The sequence below is a fragment of the Callithrix jacchus genome, chromosome 11 (genome assembly GCF_049354715.1).
Source record: "Callithrix jacchus isolate 240 chromosome 11, calJac240_pri, whole genome shotgun sequence".
NCBI lineage: Eukaryota > Metazoa > Chordata > Mammalia > Primates > Cebidae > Callithrix > Callithrix jacchus.
Window position 1 is genome coordinate 114,419,808 of NC_133512.1, and position 21,397 is coordinate 114,441,204.

At 44.2% G+C, this 21,397-nt stretch overlaps 1 protein-coding gene across 1 annotated transcript in view; it reads left to right on the forward strand.

Moving 5' to 3' along the window:
* Window positions 1-5,358, forward strand: part of LOC100412273 (MICOS complex subunit MIC19) — a 300,089-nt gene extending 294,731 nt beyond the window's left edge. The window contains exon 9 of the mRNA XM_009003051.5: window positions 1,810-5,358. Within this exon, the coding sequence (XP_009001299.5) occupies window positions 1,810-1,833 (24 nt within the window). The 3' untranslated portion in view covers window positions 1,834-5,358. The remainder of the gene's footprint in view (window positions 1-1,809) is intronic.
* The last annotated feature ends 16,039 nt before the right edge of the window (window positions 5,359-21,397 follow it).

A 21,397-nucleotide genomic window follows, 5' to 3' on the forward strand; every position in this document is an offset into this window, starting at 1 on the left:
TCTGAAAGAGAGTCTAACATTCTTAGCATGATATGATTTGGCTGAAAAATTACCCATCTATATTTGGTTGAGTTTGCAAGGTGATTAGTGAAAACAATCTCTAGACTTTCGAAAAACACTCCAACTGCTGCTTTCATTAAGTGTTCGTGGCTGCAGATTATTTTGTAATATTCAAAAGGAGGTGCATTGTCATGTGGTTATCCTTATAAACCTGAGCCCAAAATTGTAGAGCAGGGCACAACTGTGTAATCTTGGCCAGGCAGATGACAGTTCAAAGCCCTCCCATCAGTGTGTTGAAGAAAGCAGTGAATCTGTAACCCCCAAAATGCAAATTCCAAAGTGGCATTGTAGCAGGAGCGGCGTGGGAAAGAATCTCTTGGACACCAAATACAGGAGGAAGGAATTTATTTCAGTTGGGAGCAAGGTGGCATAGGTGCCTAACAGCCAAGCTCCTCCAACAAAGGGAGGTCCAGCCTTAATATAGGCTTATACTTTAGATGTTACACGTGGAAGAATCTTAGGTTCATAGTTTTAGGACTCACATGTGAAAAGGTCTCTGTTTACAGTTTCAGGAATCACATACGAAAGGTTCCGGTTTACAGTTTTAGGACTCACATGTGAAAAGGTTTCTAGTTTGATATTGTTTTAAGTAAAAATAGTGCCTTCTGGAGAGTTTCCCCAAGGCCTAGCCTATTGTTTTCAGGAAGGAGATTCAGGAGTTGCCAGCTGGCCTGCTCTCTTTTATTGAGATGCACAGTGGATGACAGAGGGGAAGAGAATCCCAAATGCCTGGGTCTCCCTCCTCAGCATCATTTATAAAGAGATCACTTTCTTCAGTAACTGAATTTCCTTATATAGGTTCAGTATAGATCTGGTTTGTACTGACTTCCGTTTTGTATTTAATAAAGCATGATGTAGTGAGGTTGTCTATATATCTGGAATTTATAGAACGTATCATCCATGTAATTGGAGAGACTCACACAGAACAATTCACTAGCGGGTGAGCACAGCTGAGATACTGTGACGCTGTGACACTGCCAGGTGCTGTCTCTTACAGGGTGGGTGCTTAGTGTGTTATTTTCCCAACGAACAAGGCGCTCATGCCTCACAGTCCAGTGTAAGTTCTTACAGGACGGCTCTCTGCTGAGCAGAATCTTCCCCTGCACCTACTTTGTTTTTCCTGTTTTCTCTAAAGGCGTCTGCTTTTCTAATTTACCTTCTGTGTGACAGAATCATTGTTTTTCTGACCACTCTCTGTGTGTAATGTCTAAGTTGACCTGCCTTCATATATGTTCTTTGTGCCCTAAGGATATCCGTAGGGCTTCTTAGAAACCTACATATCTGGAATTTATAGAACCTACTCCACAGACTTCTACAGAAACTTACAGTGATGGACACTGTAGGATAATCTAGCCATGCTTCGCTCCTAAGACCCAAGAAACCATCTTGTTTGCCTTCTACTCTTTCTGTTTTGTCCCCTTCATTTCAATTCTTTTCAAAGTTTTGACCCTAAATCTTTGTGTCCAGAGACCTTTGATCTCAGAAGGCCTGCAGCTTCCTTCTGGACATTTCCATTTGGGCTGTCTCAACCCGTGTGGTGGTGAGAGGGGTCATTTAAAGATCATCCGTGATAAAGCAGTGGTGTTGATCAAAGGAGCAGTATTTTGAGAACAGGAAGCATGTTCCTTCTTCTATGTGTTGTAAAAGTTAGATATTTGAAAAGCACTACAAATCATACTGAATAGTTACTGCCATTTATTTTCTGCCCTCTCCTGGTGGTAAAACTTACTCTCTCTGTTTCTCTTACAGAGCATGCTTGAGAAGGGAGGCTAAAAACTCAGAACAAGCAAAACACCATCAACGTCAATTCCAGAGATGGAACATTTTTTTTCCTAGTAAGCAAGCAACCCATTTGAAGAGAAGACCACTAATGAGAAGACCACTCAAGAGACACCAGATAATGGATTCAACAGAATCATACCACATTTTGAACAGTGGCATTTTGAAGGGCCAAAGCCTTGACCAGGCATCAGTCATTAGAGGACACCCTTCAGTATTAGTAAACCCTCTTACGACGATTGAAGGAGAAGGGCAGCCTGCCCGCTCCACCTTTTGGTACTTTCTGTTCAACCTCCACTGACCATAAAATGTTTCTCTTCTGAGCGAGCCCCATCATTTGGTGAAGCTCCACCCTAACAAAGTGGGATGGGTGGGGGGCTAAATGAACTGGAGTGGGGCGAGGAGAGAACCAGAAAACATAGCTCTTGGGGCAGCAGTGCGGGGTGGAATTGTCTAGGCTGCGGGATGTTGGTTTTGTCTCTTTCTTTCTTCCTTTGCTTATATAAGAGCAATTTCATTTTAACTTACTATGGCGATCATACAGGCAAAAAGGAGAGAAAATGTACCTCTTTTACTGGAATAATGTTTATGATTACAAGTGAGATAAGGTATTTTTATCCATATGAAGGCAAACTTGGCTGATATAACCTCGATAGTGAATACTGACATCTTTACTTCACTCACTATCCATAATAAATATATTTTCTGACAAAGACTTGCACTGTAGCTCCACGCCTCACACATTCCTTTGGCCGGGTTACATGGCTATGCTTATGGAAATTGAGCTGATTTATATTGTTAATAATTTGCATTTGTGCTGTGCCTCTCTTCTCAAAGGCTCCAGAGCATTTCGCAGAGCCTCCAACAGGCAAGTGATCTTTGTAACTTTCCTCTCAGGTAGGTGGAATTCGGGAAGATCTTTACAAACTGTATGAACCTTCCTTTCTTCGAGATGACTTAAGTCATCCTGCCTGGGGCAAGAACTAGATTATATAACCTTGGTTGGGACCTTCTGACCCTGCGATACTATAAAACATTTAGAGAAAATTAGTTTTTTTTCCTCTTTCCAATTTATCAGGACTTCCTGATCATAACTCTCCCTTTTTTACCAGGAGTTTAATGAGTTGGAAATAAGCAGTCACACTGAAGCTAAATGGGAGGTGCTTTTGGGAAATAGGAGGAAAGTACCAGTGCTCTGTGGTATCCTTTAAGTGCCTTTTGTCACGCAGGATTTTTATTTTATTTTGTTACCAAGCAAGTGTATTACAGGTTCTGTATTCTTAATCAGTGTTTAGATTCTGGCTGTGCTGTGGAACTCACCCCACTCTTCTTCAACTGCAAAAAGAGGGTAAACGGAAAAACTAACTTTTAGGCTTACGGTGAAGAGTCCAAAAACCACATACGTTTGCTCAGCCCCAGTAAATGCTGCTTTGTGTGATGATTCAGTAAACTGGCATTTGGAGCTGGGGGCATAGAACATATTCCCAGGTACCTTTTATTTAAAGTCGGGATGCACTGGTGATGGGCCAGTCTCAGCCACCCCGTGTGAGTGTGCCTGTGGCTGCTCATTCATTCAGGTCCCCAGGTGATGGCTCCCTCCAAGGGACATGTTCATGGACACTTGGGGACATACCTGTAGGCCTAACATTGATTCTGAGCAACACTGGAGACTCTCCTGCCATATTTACTAACATGCTCTGTGATGACTGGTTCGTGAAGGTTTTTTGTTTCTTTGTTTTGTGGGGGCTTTTAGGTTTCTTTTTAATGGCATGGAAGAAGCTGAGTTTTTTTAAGTGTGAATAAGGGTTCACCAGTAACTTGAGAGCAGCACGTTTTGATGCCATCAGAGCGGCATCCAGGTAGCTGCCTGAGAGAAATGGAAAAACCCGAGAGACACAAAAACAAATGTTTACATGGCGACTTGCTCTGGTGTTTGCAAATCAGCTAACTCGCAAATTCCCTCCTATACTGTTTTGTTTTACAGTTTAGAGCCAAGCGCTTGGCACATCCCAGGCTGCCAGTCTTGCCTCTGGCAGGGAAACACAGCACGGTAGAGTCAGGCGTCTAAAGTGGGCGAAATCCTGGGGAAGGGGGGTTGGTTCGTCAGGCCGTCTCTCCCAGCATTGCTTATTAATTTATCATTCTGATAAACATGGTAGGTGCAAGAGAAAAGCCAGCGCTTTGGGGAAATAAAGGATGAAAAGATGCCTTTCTCTACATCCTTGGAGAGTTCCCTGCTGATGACATCACAGCTCTGCCAGGTCACAGTAACTTTCCAGACTACTGCTTGGGAAGAATGTTGTGATTTATATGAGGCTGTGGAGTGATACATTCCAATCAGTCAGTTTCCCCATTAAGTAGAACACACTTTCAACCACAGTAGTTTAGCTCACGAAACCAAGAAGAATAAAGGGTCCTGAAAGCTGGTCAGAGGTTATCACAGTAAACGAATATTTGATGAACTTCTGGAAGACAGCTGGGTTGAATCAGCACAGAGCCCTCTTTGAGAAGTCAGTAACATTACAGAATACCGGCACGCATGCACCAGTTTAGAAAAGTATTGACTAACCATGATTAGCAGCTAATGTGGACTGCTAAAAGCCAGACGCCTGTGGCCAGCTGGTCAACCCACAGGACGCCTCCCTACAATGGTTTTTAGCAGTATTTGGCTTAGAACTGAACAGGTAGTCAGTCACATATCCTTGATTTCTCGGGCTGAGAAATGGAGAACGTGTGGTTCTTGCTGTCTTCCAGCCTGCAGGCATAATTGCTTTTGCCAGAAACCCACATTTCAGTGAGCTGTAGGAGCTGACCCTTTCTCGAGATTGAAGAATTAAAGCAACAAAATCTCAGATTAGGAGGAATAGGTCAAGAGATCTATTGTACACATGCTGGCTATGGTTAATAATGCTATATTGTATTCTGGAAATAAGTTTTTTAAAGAATTAGCAATTGAACAATTGGAAGGGCAGCAGTAACCTGTGATTCAAACCAAGTTGAGTTAGAAAATAGTCTGTTTAGAGTTAATCCTCTTGAAAAGCTAATGTGAGTGAATGAATTGATATTGCTCATTCATACCCTCTCTGCTCTCCTCCCGTCTCCCTCTCCCAAGTTTTCTGTCTCTGCTTCCTCCTCTCTTCTCTGCCATCTTCATCCCCTCCTCTCACCTCCTCTGTGTGTTCACACTTTTCTCAGCCTCTCCAGCCTCCCTCCAGAGAAGCAGTGACACCAGAGTGCACAGCCCATCCCCCTGAGTGCAGAGTCCTGGGCGCTTGACCCAGCTCTGCTCCATTTTTCAAAGGGGGCAAGTCACCTCCCTCTGGTCTTTCACTGTACAGTGGCCTCCTCTGGGTCCTTTCCATTATGATTTGTGTTTTTTGATGCTGCCCTTTTCTCTTCCAGCCTCCTACATCTTTTAGTCCTATATTTAGCACTTCCTATCGTTTAGTAGTTTCTTATGCTCACAGTTCTTATGAACTGGGTAAATGGAACTTTTAAATTCTCGAAATAAAAGAAAAACTATATTTATATTTTGTCCTCTGTGCCCTTGATGGTACCTTTCCTACAGTTTGTGGTCCCCATTCGATTCTTGTTTTCCATCAGTGCCCTGAGAGATTTACTCCATGGGCAGGCTATAGCTAGTCTAGGAAGTCACTCTAGGACACGTTGCCCGTTTGTGCTGATGACACCCACAGTCCAAACCACCCCCAGGATAGGGGACAGTGGTGCAGGTGCTCTGAGGCCTGCACTGGCCAGTGAATACATGCGTTGGCTAAGGAGTCCACAGTTTAGTTTAAAACCTTATTCTAGGCACCTGTTTTAGCTTCTCCCTCTCAACCTTTAAGAGCATGTGGACTGGCCAGGCACGGTGGCCCACAGCACTGTGTAATCCCAGCTCTTTGGGAGGCCGAGGCAGGCAGATCACCTGAGGTTGGGAGTTCGAGACCCAGCCTGACAAACATGGAGAAATCTCATCTCTATTAAAAACACAAAATTAGTAGGGCGTGGTGGCGCAAGCCTGTAATCCCTGCTACTCAGGAGACTGAGGCAGGGAATTGCTTGAACTCAGGAGGCAGAGGTTGTGGTGAGCTGAGATTACGCCATTGTATTCCAGCCTGGGCAACAAGAGTGAAACACTGTCTCAAAATAAAAAAGAAGACCGTGCAGGATGGAGGAGATTTCAGTTTTTACTCTCCTTCCCTTGACCCACTTGTTTTTGAGGTACCAACAATAACTCAAGCAACAGAAAGGAAATAAAGGAGAGTCATAAGGACATGTTTCCTTTCCAGAAAGAAAAACCAGGCTGGTGGTGATCAAGGCTGTTCCTGGAGAGGACTCAACGTGGTTCCCAGAAGCTCCTTTCACTCTCTAGGAGCTTCGTTTTTCCTTTTTTTTTTTTTTTTTTCAAGACAGAGCCTCACTCTGTCATCCAGGCTGGAGGACAGTGGCATGATCTTGGCTCACTGCAACCTCTGCCTCCTGGGTTCAAGCAATTCTCATGCCTCAGCATCCCAAGTAGGTGGGACCACAGATGTGTGCCACCACGCCTGCCTAATCTTTGTAATTTTAGTGGAGATGGGGTTTCGCCGTGTTGGCCAGGCTGGTCTCAAACTCCTGTCTTCATCTGCCCCCCCTTGGCCTCCCAAAGTGCTGGAAGTACAGGTGTGAGCCGCTGCACCTGGCCTTTAGGTGCTTATTCTCACTGTACCATATATGAAGAGAAGAGTCACTTAATTATTCCACTGTAGGTGAGTCAGAGCTCTGTCTGTTTAACAGTCATCTCCAGCCTGCACATGATTCAGGGAGGCTGGAGTAGTGGGTGATTTTTCAAGCTCAGTGAAATGGGAACCTTCAAGGCCCCCCTGGGGTACTGGGAGGTTGGCCCTGCCCATTTTCCTGGGTGAGCTCTGCTGCTCCTGGATAGCACTGCATTATCCATGATGGGGGATTGGATTGGCAAAAGAAAGACAAAGTAGATTTGTTCCCCCTTACACTGAATGAGAGAGAGTCACCTTCCTCGCCCGTTAAGATTGCTTTTGGCTAGGAATTTTGGTCAAAGCACCAGACAGGTTCCAGAACTTTCAATTCCATTACCTTCCAAAGCCCAGAGGCACTGGATCCTGAGTTTGGGAGAAAAATGACCAACCACCTAATTCATTCTTTCACCTCCAGGCTGATGTTTGAATGGAGATGATGGAATTTTATATTTTATGTTGTGCTTCTCTCTCCTCTGTTCCCTTCAGCCTCAGTATTGCTGGCAGAGCCCCTAAGAAGATGTGAATTGCTTTAGTTTATGGGAGAAGGCAAAAATCACCCAAATCAAAGGTATCTTCCGATTTTCCTGCCCTTCCAAATAGATCCATGGTCTTCTCTAGACCATGATAACGTGCCCTTGTATTTCAGGGTAAGATCCTAGGTTAAATCCACTTTGGATTCAGAAACTATGGTCATCATATTGATGCTTTTCAGTTAAGAAAGTTGGAAACTGAAACCATTTCAGTCCCTGCAACTCCTCAAACCAAGTCAAGTCTATATGGCAAACAGTTTTGCTTCAGTTTAATGGAGAACTTCAGAACTCTTGCAGTGATTTGGATTAGGTGAGACATCTATACTCTTCAAAGGCTTTCCTATGCAGAAAAACTTTACTTACCTACCTTTCTGCCCCCACTCCCTGGCAGATAGTCTCTCTCTCTCCTAGGAGGATGCTTATCAGGCCGTTGGTCATTGTCCCTTTGTTGAGAGGCCAGTCTGCTTTGAATGTAACCTTGCCTTCAAAGTAAGTTACGTTTCTGTGATGGCTTTGAAGTGCAAACATGGAAGCCAGAGGTCAGTGGTCAGTTGCAGGGAACCACTCTGCTCTGGCTGTGCGCCTTTCTTCCCAGACTTGCCCCAGCACAGAGCAGCCTGCCAGAGCTGAACCCCAAGTGGCTCATATTTGGGGAGCCTCCTACGGAGTCCCCTTCCCTGTCAGGTCTGCACATCAGCCAGGCTATAGCTGGGCCCTCCTCACTGCCCATAGCACAGGTTGAAAGCCTCTGTTCACTGTCTCTCTGGCCTTCCTAAGTTGAGGTCAAGGGCCAACTGCCTATTATCTGCTGCTTGTGCAGTCCTAGAGATGAGGGTAAAACCATTTCCTTCATTTCATAGCGACAGGCCGTGTTTCTCAGTTAGCATCAAACCAGCAAAGCCACGCCAACCTGCACAGTTTAGCTTGGCTTTGCCTCTCCCTCAGGTAATGCGCGTCCCGGTCTCAGGAGCATGACCACAAAGTCATTGAAAACAGTATTCAACCTCCAGTTGAAGTGGCATTGTCATTTTATTTCAAGCTTGGAAGGCAGGCTGCAGAGCAGGAGCTGGGAACTCCACTTCAGCAGAGGGTGAATAGGATGTCGGGTAACCTGCTGGCAGGAATTTATTTTCAGTCACCTCGGTGTTCTTAAAATGCCTTTGCAGCAGCTGCATGTTAAATGTGAACCCAAAATAAAAGAGCCCACACTCCTCACCCTCAGGTGCTTAACTCCGAACTTGGAAGTATCAGTGACTAAGGCAGAAGGTGTTTTTCTTCTATTGGAAATGAATTTATCAGTGAAGTTAGAAAGATGTTATTGTATAGAAGCAGAAGAGGGGTTATGAATCACTGCTAAGGTGATGATATTTCAGGAACATCAGAAGATGATTGTCCTGAGTTTTCATAACCACTTTCAACTCCCTCCTCATTAAAGGAAAAGCTTGTTCATTGCCTGTGGCTCAGTATGGACCACTTAGCTCACCACTCCTGCCTGCTCTTGTTCCCAAGAGAAGGGGTTTTTAGCCGCAGTACCATGTCACACTGATACTGCCTGAATCATTGCCTGAGTTCAGCATAGCCTCTGTGCACGAGGATTGTTCTGGGTGTCAGAGATTAGCAGAGAACAGAAAAGGTCCAGACCTCATGGGGTTTACATTCTAGGTGGGAGGGAACCATAACCATATGATGTTGGGTAGTGATGCGAGCTATGTGAGAGATGAATACGTAAGGAAATGGAGAGCTCAGGGAGGGGAAATAGAGGTTTGTGGAGGTGCTGTGTTATTTTAGATTAAATGGTGAAAACACAGCTATAAGGTGATCACATCTGAGTAGATACTTGAATGTAGTGAGAGAACTGGAAGCCAGGTATGGTGTCATGTGCCTGTAGTTCCAGCTACTCAGGCGGCTGGGATGGGAAGATTGCCCGAGCTGGGGAGTCTGAGGCTACAGTGCACTATGATCGTGCCTGTGAACAGCCACTGCACTTCAGCTGGGGCAACATAGGGAGACACCATCTCTAAAAAGAAAAAACAAAGATCCAGGCAAAGTGCATTACAGATTGGAGAGCAGTCAGCACAAAGGTCCTGGGGCAGAAGCTTCAAGTTTGATGTGTTAGGGGAGCAGCAAGGAGGCCCTCATGGCCACAGCAGAGTGAAAAAGGCCCCTTGCTCAGAAACGTGGGTTCACAGAGGTAAACCAGAGCCAGAATAGGCAGGACCTTTTTGTCCATGATAATGATTTGAGTTTTATTCTGAGCGCAATGAAAAACTATTGGAGGGTTTTGTGCTAGGCTCTCAGTCAACCTGATTTACATTTATAAAAGACCACTCTGGGCTGGGTGCAGTGGCTCATGCTTGTGATAGTGCTTTGGAGGCCAAGATGAGAGGATCGTTTGAGGCCAGCCTGGCCAACATAGTGAGACCCAATCTCTACAAAAAAAAATTTTTAATAAAAAAATTAGCCATGTACAGTGGCACACACCTGTAGTCCAGCTACTTGGGAGGCTGAGGGTGGAGGATTGCTTGAGCCTAGAAGGTCAAGACTAGTGAGGTATGATGGCACCACTGCATTCCAGCCTGGGTGACAGCAAGACTTTGTCTCAAAAAATCCAACCAATCAAACAAATGAAAACACTCATGCCTGTAATCCCAGCACTTTGGGAGGCTGAGGAGGGCAGATCATGAGGTCAGGAGACTGAGACCATCCTGGCCATGGTGAAACCCTGTCTCTACTAAAACACAAAAAAATTAGGTGGATGTGATGGTGTGGGCCTGTAGTCCCAGCTACTCGGGACTGGCCAAGCGGAATGTGAGAGAATGACATTGAGGTGGGAGACAAACCAATGGAGACCAAGGGAAGGGGGTGTTTTGAGAAAAGGGGAATGCCCAGCTGCACTCTATGCTACTGATGGATTAAGATGACAGCAGAATTAGCCAGCGAATTTGGCAACATGCAAGTCACTTGATGAGCAGGTGGTGACTGGGGAGAATGCAAGCCTGGTCAGAATAGGGTTGGGGAAAGAATGAGTTTGGAAAGTGAAGATGGTGAGAAGCAGCAGCACTTTTTTTTTTTTTTTTTTTTTTTTGAGACGGAGTCTTGCTCTGCTGCCCAGGCTGAAGTGCAGTAGTGTGATCTTGGCTCACTGCAACTCTGCCTCCTGGGTTCAAGTGATTCTCGTGTCTCAGTCTCCCAAATAGCTGGGACTACAGGTGTGCATCACCACGCCCAACTAATTTTTGTATTTTCTAGTAGAGTCGGGGTTTCACCATGTTAACCAGGCTGGTCTTGAACTCCTGATCTCAAGTGATCCACCTGTCTCGGCTTCCCAAAGTGCTGGGATTACAGGCATGAACCACACCACTCCTGGCCAGCAGCAGCATTTTTAAGAAGTTTTGTAAAAGGGAGAGTAGAAAGGGAAGTAGGCAGAAGAGATGTGGGCTCCTAGCGATTTGTTTTTAAGATTGAAGATATAGCCCATTTTATATGGAAATAAGCAGAAAAAGAGGATTAATTCAGTGGAAAGTCCTTGAGTAGACTAATAGGCTGGATTCTATCATTGACCAGAGCAGGGAGAGTTAATTCATTGTAGTAGAAGAAAGGTTGAGTTTATGAGGGCAGATGCAGGTAGGCTGGTGGATGGTTCTGAGAGGGTGAGGTCGTTCTTTTCTGATGGCTTCCATTTTCTGATCAGCCATGTGGCATGTCCTAAGTTAATGTTTGCCAGCAATAATTAAAATCTGCCAAGTTCCCTCCTTTTCTCACTGCCTTTCTTTCTTCCTGAATAACTTAATCCAGAAGCCCTTAGGTTGAGCCAAGCAAGGTAGGCTCCCACGCAGGGGTTGAGGGTGGTGGCAGCCAAGAGTGAGACTGCCTGAACCTGAACAGGAAGAGGAGGGTGTCCATTCGTGGTGTTAGAACCTGAGTGATGGGAGGAGGGTGGTTGTGTCAGCTTGGGGAAGAGGGGTGGCTCTAGCAGTGGAAGAGTGATGACATACAGAAGACACCGATCCAATAATAAACATACTGAGGATAATGAGAGCCAGATTTCTTACTGTCAGATAAGGAAGTTACAAATATGGAAAGGGAGAAATTAAAATGACCTCTGTAGCATTGGTTTGGAATTGGAGATGTTGAAGTGAAATTGTGGTGATAGATACTGAAACAAATTTATATATAAATGCATGCATATTTACATGTGTATATTCATACTTATATATTATGCACATATATATGTATGAATGTACATTCATTCAGATATTCCTTAGATCTGTCATTGAGAGGAGCTGGGAGCAACAGCATTCTAATAGCAATGAGCTTACTAAGTGCCCAGATCTTGGTTTCTAAACACCATTCTTCACTAGAAGGAATGATGACTTCTTGAAGAGATGGCTAAGCCCTAGGTAGAAAAAATACAAGGTGGAAACATAGCAAAAGGACAGTGCCATCTTGAAGGGACGATCACTGGCTGCATCTTGGGCAGATTTAACCCACGGAATAACAAAAAAAGGATCCATACTCATACCATGTGTCCATGCTAATGTAATAAATAATGGATAAATAAATGGGAAAAGGAGGAAGCTTTCCCTTAGTATAGAATGCAAACTAATAAATGTTAAAGGAATGAGAGAATTATGAAATTATTATTTGACAATCACCGTAGTAATAATTCAGACAAGAAACATGGGTATGTTTTTAAGAAACAGGATGGAGTTTACATGTTAAATTCCCTCCCAACTTATGAACTACAAAACTAAACAGAGTAAATCCTTACAAAGAAGAAACCGGACAGACACCACCTAAATTAAGTGATCAACTTTCACATTGCCAGGAATGGGCCTCATCAAAATGTGATAGGATGCAGTGAGAACACAGCAGCATCACTTCTGAGATTCCCACTAAAAGGATGGAGTGAATCTAATTGTGAGGAAATATCAGACATGCCCACGGGAGGCACAGTCTACAAAATAGCTGGCCTGTGCTTTCTGACATGTCAAAATCATGAAAGTGGAGGGAAAAAAATTTTGAAGAACTGGTCCAAACTGAAGAAAACTAAAGAGACACAATGAAATACAATACGTGATCCTAGACTGGGTCCCTTCACTATCAAAGACATCATCGGGACTTGGCAGAGTCTGAACAGCGTCTGTAGATTTGATGATAGTAATAGAGCAATGCTATTTATTTATTTTGAGGATTGTATGGTTGTTACATAGGAGATTGTTCTTGTTTGGGGTATTTGGGGCTGATGGGGTATCATTTTGGCAATTCACTCTCCAATGGTTCAGAAAGAAAAATTTGTACTATTCTTGAAACTTTTCTATAGTTTGAAGGCATTTCAAAATAAAAAAGAATTACTTTTTTTTTTTTTTTTTGAGACAGAGTTTCGCTCTTGTCACCCAGGCTGGAGTGCAATGGCTCAATCTCAGCTCACCGCAACCTCCGCCTCCTGGGTTCGGGCAATTCTCCTGCCTCAGCCTCCTGAGTAGCTGGGATTACAGGCACACGCCACCATGCCCAGCTAATTTTTTTGTATCTTTAGTAGAGACGGGGTTTCACCATTTTGACCAGGATGGTCTCGATCTGTTGACCTCGTGATCCACCTGCCTCGGCCTCCCAAAGAGCTGGGATTACAGGCTTGAGCCACTGCACCCGGCCCTGCTAAGACATTCTTAAGGAGCTAGATAGAAGTTCTTGCTCTGCTAGAGTCATGATAAGGTTACCACAATTAAAAGAGTGAAATGACATGGAATCGATGGATAGGACAGAACAGAGAGTCCAGAAACCGACCCATGCATATGTGGTTGGTTCATTTATGATGAAGTTTGTACTTCAGGTCAGAGGGGAAAGAAGGGTCTTAAAAAAAGTGATGCCAGGTCAGTTGGATACCCTCATGGAAAAAGAGGAAGACTGGACCCTATCTTACCCCATACTTGAAAGTCAGTTTCAATTGGAGTATCATTTAAATGAGTAAATAAAACACCAAAGCTTCAAGAATACAGTATCGAAGAATAGCTCCATGACCTCAGTGCGAGGAACTATTTCTTAAACATCAGACAAAATACACTACCCATAAGGGGAAAGGCTGATAAATTGGATTCCTTTAAAATCGAGAATTTTTGTTCATCAGGACATTATAAAGAAAATGAAAAGGCAAGCCTTAAGAGGGAAGATATTTGTGAATCATAGCCAATAGAAGGTCATATCCAGAATACATAAAACATCCTATAAATCAGTAAGAAAGAGACAATTGAATAGAAGAAAGGGTAAGAGACTGAAATAAGCACTTCACACACAAAAAAAGTAAATAAATGACCGATTAAGCATATTAAATGTACTCCATGGAACTGCTAATTAGGGAAATGCAAATTAAATTCACAACGAGATGCTACCATTTATCCTCCAACGTGGCAAAAATGTAAAAGATGGAAAATACTGAGCATTGACAAGGATATGAAGCAACTAGCTTCTAATACATTGCTGGTAAGATTATAAATGGGTACAGCCAATTTGGAAAATGATTTGACATTCTCTATTAAAGCCGAATATATACATGACTTATGACTCAGCAGTACCATTTCTAGGTATTTAGTGTTCAGTAGCATTATTCATACTAGCTGCAGAGTAGAAACAGCCAAGTGTGTGCCATAGTAAAACTGATGAAATATATTGAGGCATGTGGAATATTATGTAATAATGTGGATGATTGACTTAGGGCTACACGTAAAAACAGATGATTCTTGCAATGTTGAGCAAAAGAAGTCAAAAACTAAAGAAGGAATATTATGTAATTGCATTCACATGGATTTTTTAAGGCAAAAAGGATCGTTTTCAGAGATGGATGTTTATGTGGTAAAACTTATGAGAAGTAAGGAAGTGTCACCATAAATGGATGGCAGTTACCCTTCTCAGGGTTGGAGGGCATCCTGATTGGAAGGGGACAGTAATGGGACTTGTAGGGTCCTGCTACTATTGTGTCTTTTTGCTTGAGTAGTGAATGGGTATGTTTCATTCATGAGAACTCATTATCTGCACATTTGTTTTGCATACTTGACTGTGTGTTTTATACCTCAGAATAAAAAGGATTCAAAATAAATTCAAACAGGTTCAGGGTTATTACTATAACAAAGCCATTTCCACGTCCTTGATAATACCTACCAGGAACTGCATTTGTTGAGGGGTCTTGTGTGCCAGGCAGTGTATTAAGCATTTCAGTATCCTGTTGCCATCTAGGCACAGGGGCTCACGCCTGTAATCCCAGTACTTTGGGAGGCTGAGGCAGGCAGATCAGTTGAGGTCAGGAGTTCAAGACCAGCCTGGCTAATATGGCAAAATCTTGTCTCTACTAAAAATGCAAAAATTAGCTGGGTGTGGTGGTATGCATCTGTAATCCCAGCTACTCAGGAGACTGAGGCAGGAGAACTGCTTCATCCTGGGAAATGGAGGTTGCTGTGAGCCAAGATTGCACTACTACACTCCAGCCTGGGCAACAGAGTGAGAATCAATCTAAAAAAAAAAAATTGATTGCAATAATCCTATAAATTAGGTATTTTTATTATTCCCATTTTGCAGGTAAGAAAACTGAGGCTTGGAGGAATTCAATAACATGCTAAGGGTCATACAGTGCATAAACAGCAGTGCAATCCTGCCTGCCCCAGAAGTCTGGCTCTTAACTACTGCATGGGCTCCTCTCTATCCAAGCCCCATCTTGATACTAGATCTTTAGGGCAACGCTTGTTATAAACCTCCAAGTTCCCTCATCCCCACAGTGTCTGGAACAGTGCATTTGTACAGGACAAGCCTTCAATAAATGTTGAGCTGAATGAAGGAATGAAAGCCCTCTTATTTTCATTGGCTTTCTCTTGTGTACTGGGTGCAGTAGCACAAAATATCTTGTCTGTGCAAAGTTACTGAGATTCTGAGCAGAGGAAAAATAACTGGAGAACCTCCTGCCTGTGGCTGATGCTAATTTTGCTCACTGGGGTCTGCCAGGCATATTCCCCACTTCCTTTTTTACTTTCCCTGTGCTCCAAGACATCTGCCTGACTCCACGGTGTTCCCCCGCGCGGCCTGCCACCCAGGAAGTGGTAGAGGGGGAGACGCAGCCAGGCTGTGTGCGCATGCACTGCTTCTGCCTCCGGAAGGTCCCAGGTGCAACCACTCAGCGGGCCCCAGGTGGGCCACCGGGGTGCAAGGCACAGAGCCCAGCCATTCTAAATAAAACTCCTAAGTCCATGTGGTTGCTGGGTTTCCAAGGTCTTCTGAGGCAAAAAAAAAAAAAAAAAAAAAAGAGTTTGGAAGGAAAGTGACTGTCAGTCTGGAACTTTCAGGCCCCATTTGGTGGAGATTTGTTGCTGGTACATCGGCTTTGGAGTTGGAGCTGCTCATGAATGCAGATACAAAGCAGATGGGTGGGGCTCCATGCAATGTCACCAGCTCCGCCTTTGCGCCTGCCTTCTCTGAGCACCCTCTTCCTGTTGCTAGCTGATTAAAAATAAACAACTGCAGAAAAGAGGAAATCAAACTTTGAGAACTCTACACATACTCTCATGAACATTTTTTGTTTGTTTTGTGTTGTGTTTTTGAGACAGAGTCTCGCTCTGTCACCCAGGCTGGAGTGCAGTGGTGTTCTTTTGGCTTACTCCCGGCTTCAAGCGATTCTCCTGCCTCAGCCTCCTGAGTAGCTGGGATTACAGGTGCCTGCCACTACAACTAGCGATGGACATTTTTTTAAGAGACAGAGTCTTGCTTTGTCACCCAGGCTGGAGTGCAGTGATGCGATCAGAGCTCACTGCAGCTTCAAACTGGCCTCAAGCAATTCTCCTGCCTCGGCCTCCCAAAGCGCTGAGATTCCAGGTGTGAAGCACCATGCAGGGCCCCTTGCTGGACAATTTCAACCATAATTTTAAGTTGTCCACAACAGGTATTTATTTATAATTCTCCCACCTATCCCTCAACTCTCCCCAACTGACTCTTTCTCTTGACTTTATGACACCCCACTCACCCACCAATGTTTACGTCACTGGGCTTAAAGTCTAAGGTTCATGGACTCCCCCCTTCACCCAGCTGATCTTTCCAGCCCTCAAATATTATTCATTTGACCCAGACAGCTTTTTTGAGCTAAGAGAACTTGGGTCAATTCTTGGTTTTATAGACAGCTTAAAGCCACATAAATAATGTCTTTTAAAGTGAGATTACAAGACACTTTAAAGGTTATAGGCAGTCTCCAATATCCTTCAGGAAGATCTCTATAGATCTGCAGAGGGTGGTATAAAAGGGTCAAATTTCTTCCAGTTCTTTTTTCATAATCTCTTGCCCTAGACAGTAGTAAATAATGTTCACTGTGGCTTATTCAAGAGTTAATACCTTCCTTAGTGACAGACCTTGAGTTTGTCCAAGTAGAAGATGGACAAGTCTTTCAGAGGAAAGGAGACCCTTTTCTTAAACCCAGAGATAAATCCTGGTAAACTTAAGCCAATCATAGTAATTACACTTCCCTTGCCAGTGATTGGCTCAGGAGTGGGCATGTGACATGATTCTGGCCAATGAGGTGTGAAGGAAGTCTGCCGGGTGCTTCTGGCAGAGTTAAAAAAGGACACTACTGATGCTAGGTTCTGTTTCCTCTGATGGCCTTTGATATGTGAGTGTACAAGACCTGGAGCTTTCGTGGCCACCTTGTGAACATGGAGTGGCAGGCCTGAGGACAGAAACTAAGGCATGGGGGATGGGAAAAATCTATGCATTGTTTTTGGTATTGTTGAGCTGCTGAATTGATCAGTTAAAACTATTCTACCATAGACTTCTTATTATGACAGACAATACATTTTTTCTTTTCATTATATTGGATTGGGTTTGCTGTTATTCTGAGCTGAAACCTCCAAACTGATACATCTGCCTTCAACAAAGAGGTGCTCTCCCTCTCTCACTCTTGTTCTCTTTCCATCATTAGGGAACCAACTTCAGGCTAGCAGGGACATGGGTTTTTAGCAATGTCTTCATAATCTCTTACTGGAATCTCTTTCTCATCAAATGCCTGGTCAAGGTTAACCTTCTAATCTCTAGTCATGGAGTAGAACAATATTAAATGAAGAAAGTCCTCAGCCAGGCATATCAGAATCACATGGGAAATGGGAAAGGCTGAAAAGACATTTCTCCAAAGAAAACATACAAATGGCCAATAAGCACATGGAAAGATGCCCAACATCACTAATCATTAGGGAAATATGAATTAAAGCCTCAATGAGACACCAATTCACAACCACTAAAATGGCGATGATTTTTTTAAAAAATAATAATAAGTGCTGGTGAAGACATGGGAAAGTTAGAACTCTCATACATTGCTGGTAAGAATGTGAGATGACACCACAGTCTGGCAGTTCCTTAAAGGATTGAATATGGACTTACCACATGACCCAGCAATTCTACCCTTAGGAAAATACCCAGGAGAAATGAAAAACTTGTACACAAATGTTCACAGTAGCATTATTCATAATAGTCAACAAGTGGAAACAATCCAAATCTCCATCAACTAGTGAATGAATAAACAAAATGTGGTATATCCATGTAATCCAATATTACTTAATAAAAAGGAACGCTACCTGCTACAACATGGATGTGCCTTGAAAACATTACACTAAGTGAATGGAAGCCACTCACAGAAAGACTACACATTGTATAATTCCATTTACATGAAATGCCTCGAACAGGCAAATCCCCAGAAACAGAAAGTGAATGAATGAGTGGTTGCTAGGGGTGAAGAGGAATGAGGAGTGATCGCTAAAAGTTTTCTTTTTTTGTGTAAAGGAAATGTTCTAAAATTAGATTGTGGTGATTAATTGTACAACTCTGAATATACTAAAAACCATCCATTTGTGCATTTAAAAAAACTGAGACAGATCTCATTTTGTTGGCCAGGCTGGAGTACAATGGCATGATCATGGGTTACCATAGCCTCAACCTGCCGGGCTTAACCTATCCACCTGCCTCAGTCTCCTGAGTAGTTGGGACTGCAGGTACATGCCACCATGCTCAGTTAATTTTTGTATTTTTTGTAGAGATGGTGTCTTACCATGTTACCCAGGTTGAGATTTGTGTACTTTAAATGGGTGAATTTTATGATTTGCAAATTATATTTCAATAAAGTTTTTTTAAATGTTTTAAGCCATTTTTGCTTTCTGAATTTACAAGAATTGGAAACTCCATTAACTTGTTAAAAAGTAATAGTATAGGCCTGAACCATTGCTATATAGTATAATAATAAATGTTACTTCTATGGATGTAACAAAACCCCCACGTATCACCTGGGGAGTTTCCCTGGCATCACCTGAGACCTGGAGTGAGACCTGGGAGTGAACAGCACAAGTTCACCAAGTTCATGCTCAAGTTCGCTAACCAAGAAACCAGAGGAAAGTTCTTGGCTTCAGAATAGTGGCTCTCGACCAGTAGAGGTATTTATTTGCAGGAAGAATGCTGAGTGTTACCTAAAACTGTAACACAATGGTCCAAGAATCTGTGGTTACAGCAGAGTCTGAGAGTTAGACCTTTTACTTATTTATTTACTTATACATAATAATTATTGATACATACTAACTGTACACATAATTATTATTGATACATAATTGTACATATTTATGGAGCCCCTGTGATGTTTGAATAGGACTTATTTTAAGGCTGGGTGCAGTGGCTTACACCTGTAATCCCAGAAATTTGGGAGGCTGAGGCGGGCAGATCACCTGAAGTCATGAGTTTGAAACCAGCCTGGCCAACATGGTGAAACTCCATCTCTACTAAAAATACAAAAATATCAGCTGGGCATGGTGGTGGATGTCTATAATCCAAGCCACTTGGGAGGCTGAGCAGGAGAATCGCTTGAACTCAGGAGGCAGAGGTTGCAGTGAGCTGAGGTTGCACCACTGCACTCCAGCCTGGGTAACAAGAGCAAAACTCCGAAAAAAAAAACCCTTATTTTGATTCCTTGCTCTGTTAACCTGAAAGCTGTGTAAACTGTGGAAAGTTACTTAAACCTCTTTGAGCCTGTTTCATAATCTGTGAAATGGGGATAAGATCACCCCAAGGGGCTGACGTAATAAGACTTAAAAATTTGAAGTGCTTTGTACCATGTCTGGCACCTAGTAAGCTTTTATCCAAGTGGCATGAAGGAGTCAACATTATAAAGTCTGTCCTGATATCAACTTAAGTCTTAGGAAAACACTGTATGAGAAGTATGTTAGCCCAGGGCACACAGAAATGCCTAGTCATATGCTGAAGTCCTTAGAATATAAGCCCTGCGAGAGCAAGGCTCTGCTTCGGGCTCTGTGTAGTGTCATCAGTGTCTGGAGATTAGTTGGTTCTTAAATATTTGTTGTGTGCATGAGAGACATAGGGTGATTTCAGCAGTTGCAAGTGAATGTTCCGAGTCCGCTGTAATATGAGTAACCCCATCTGCCATCTGCCTCCTCCTGTGGACCCCTGGTGTATTAGTCTGTTGGGGATGCCGTTACAAAGTACCATGCACTGAGTAGCTGAAACAACAGACATTTCATTCTCCCAGTTCTGGAGGCTGGAACTGCAGCCAATTTGGTTCCTGGTGAGGGCTCCCTTCTGGGCTTGCACATGCCTGGTTTTCCCCAACGTCCTCAACTGCAGAGACACAGCTCCTTCTCTTCCTCTTCTTAGGAAACCAATACACCATCATGAGGCTACCGCTCTAATGATCTTATGTAACCCTAATTACCTCTCAAAGGCCCCATCTCTAAATACCATCCCATTGTGGGGCCAGGGCTTCAACATGTGCATATGGAGAGGACACAGCTCTGTCCATAGCCCCTGGCATCCCTCCTCCCTCGGCAGCTCACCAGCCAATGTCCATGCTACTTCCAGCCTCCCCACTGCACCTGACCAGCCTTTCTGCTCCTGCTCACTCCTCCTCTCGCACGGGGAGTGTCCAGCCCTGCTCAGCCTTTCTCTGTGTTATGGGACCTGTTGATGCCGGCCATCTGTGCGGCGCCCTACTCACTGACCTAGGATCATTCTAACCTGCAGATCCAACCTGCAGTAGGCACTATGAGTGGAGCCTCACATCAGTCCTTACGCATCTTCATTCCCAGTTCTATAAATGCCAGCCGGGAAAATGCCAGCAGACATAGAAATGGCTTTGAAAAAGAAGACTTTTGCTCCCATCATGGCAGGACCAAGATCTCTGCTAGAACAGTTGGTACGTTGGGCTTTGTTGGCTGGCAGAACCCTCCAAATTGCCTGGCCTTTCTCATGGCACAGCCCCGTCTGATTTGCAGGAGATATCAATCTGCTATCAGTTTGCCACAATCTGAAGTCCACCCTTGTGCCTCCTAGACCTGGAGAAACTGGCCTCAGCTCCTCCCTCTGCCAGTGGCATTCATGAACTTGCATGGATTTCCAACCCACAGCGTGTGGCTGACTCTTGCCTGAGCTTCTAACCTCTCCCTCCACAGCTTGTTTGCATTCTCTCTTGGAGCTGGTGTTTCTGGCACCTCCCAAATTAGTATCATCTGTGAATTTCATTGCTCGCAGTTTACCCCGCTTCTCCCTGCTCATTAGCAAGGCTGGAGTGGAAGATGCTGTCCACCGCGAGAGCAGAGAGACAGATCTGAGCTGCTGTGAGCCCTGAGGGTGCTGCACCCCAGTGCCAAGAGCTGTAGGCCTCTCCTGAGATGGAGGCGGCACCTGCTCTAGAGGAAAATCTCAGCACTCTTCAGGCGTGGTTTCGGAGGCTGCAGCATCGGGTGAAGGTAAGGAGAAGATCTCACTGGATCTCCAGGTGGCCTGGCCCTTCCTCTTGTGGGGAGCAGCTCCCCAGGCCTGAGCTGGGGGTTCAGAGGCACCATCACACCCCCTCTGCTCCTGCTGGGGAGGCGAGAGGCCATGTGTCCTGGCTCCTTGCTCACCCCAGAGGTGCCCACTTAGCTGAGAACCTTTCTACCCTTTATGTCTTCATCAGGCCTTAGGTTTTTGTCATTGTGTAGCTTGCCACTGTATATTTTATTTTATTTGGAGATGGAGTCTCACTCAGTGAGACTGGAGTCTTGGAGTCTCCACCTGGGCTGGAGTTCTTGGCTCACTGCAGCCTCCACCTCCCAGGTTCAACTGATTCTCCTGCCTCAGCCTCCTGAGTAGCTGGGACTATAGGCACATCCCACCACGCCTGGCTAATTTTGTATTTTTAGTAGAAATGGGTTTTCACCACATTGGCCAGGCTGGTCTCAAACTCCTGACCTCAGGTGAGCCACCTGCCTCAGT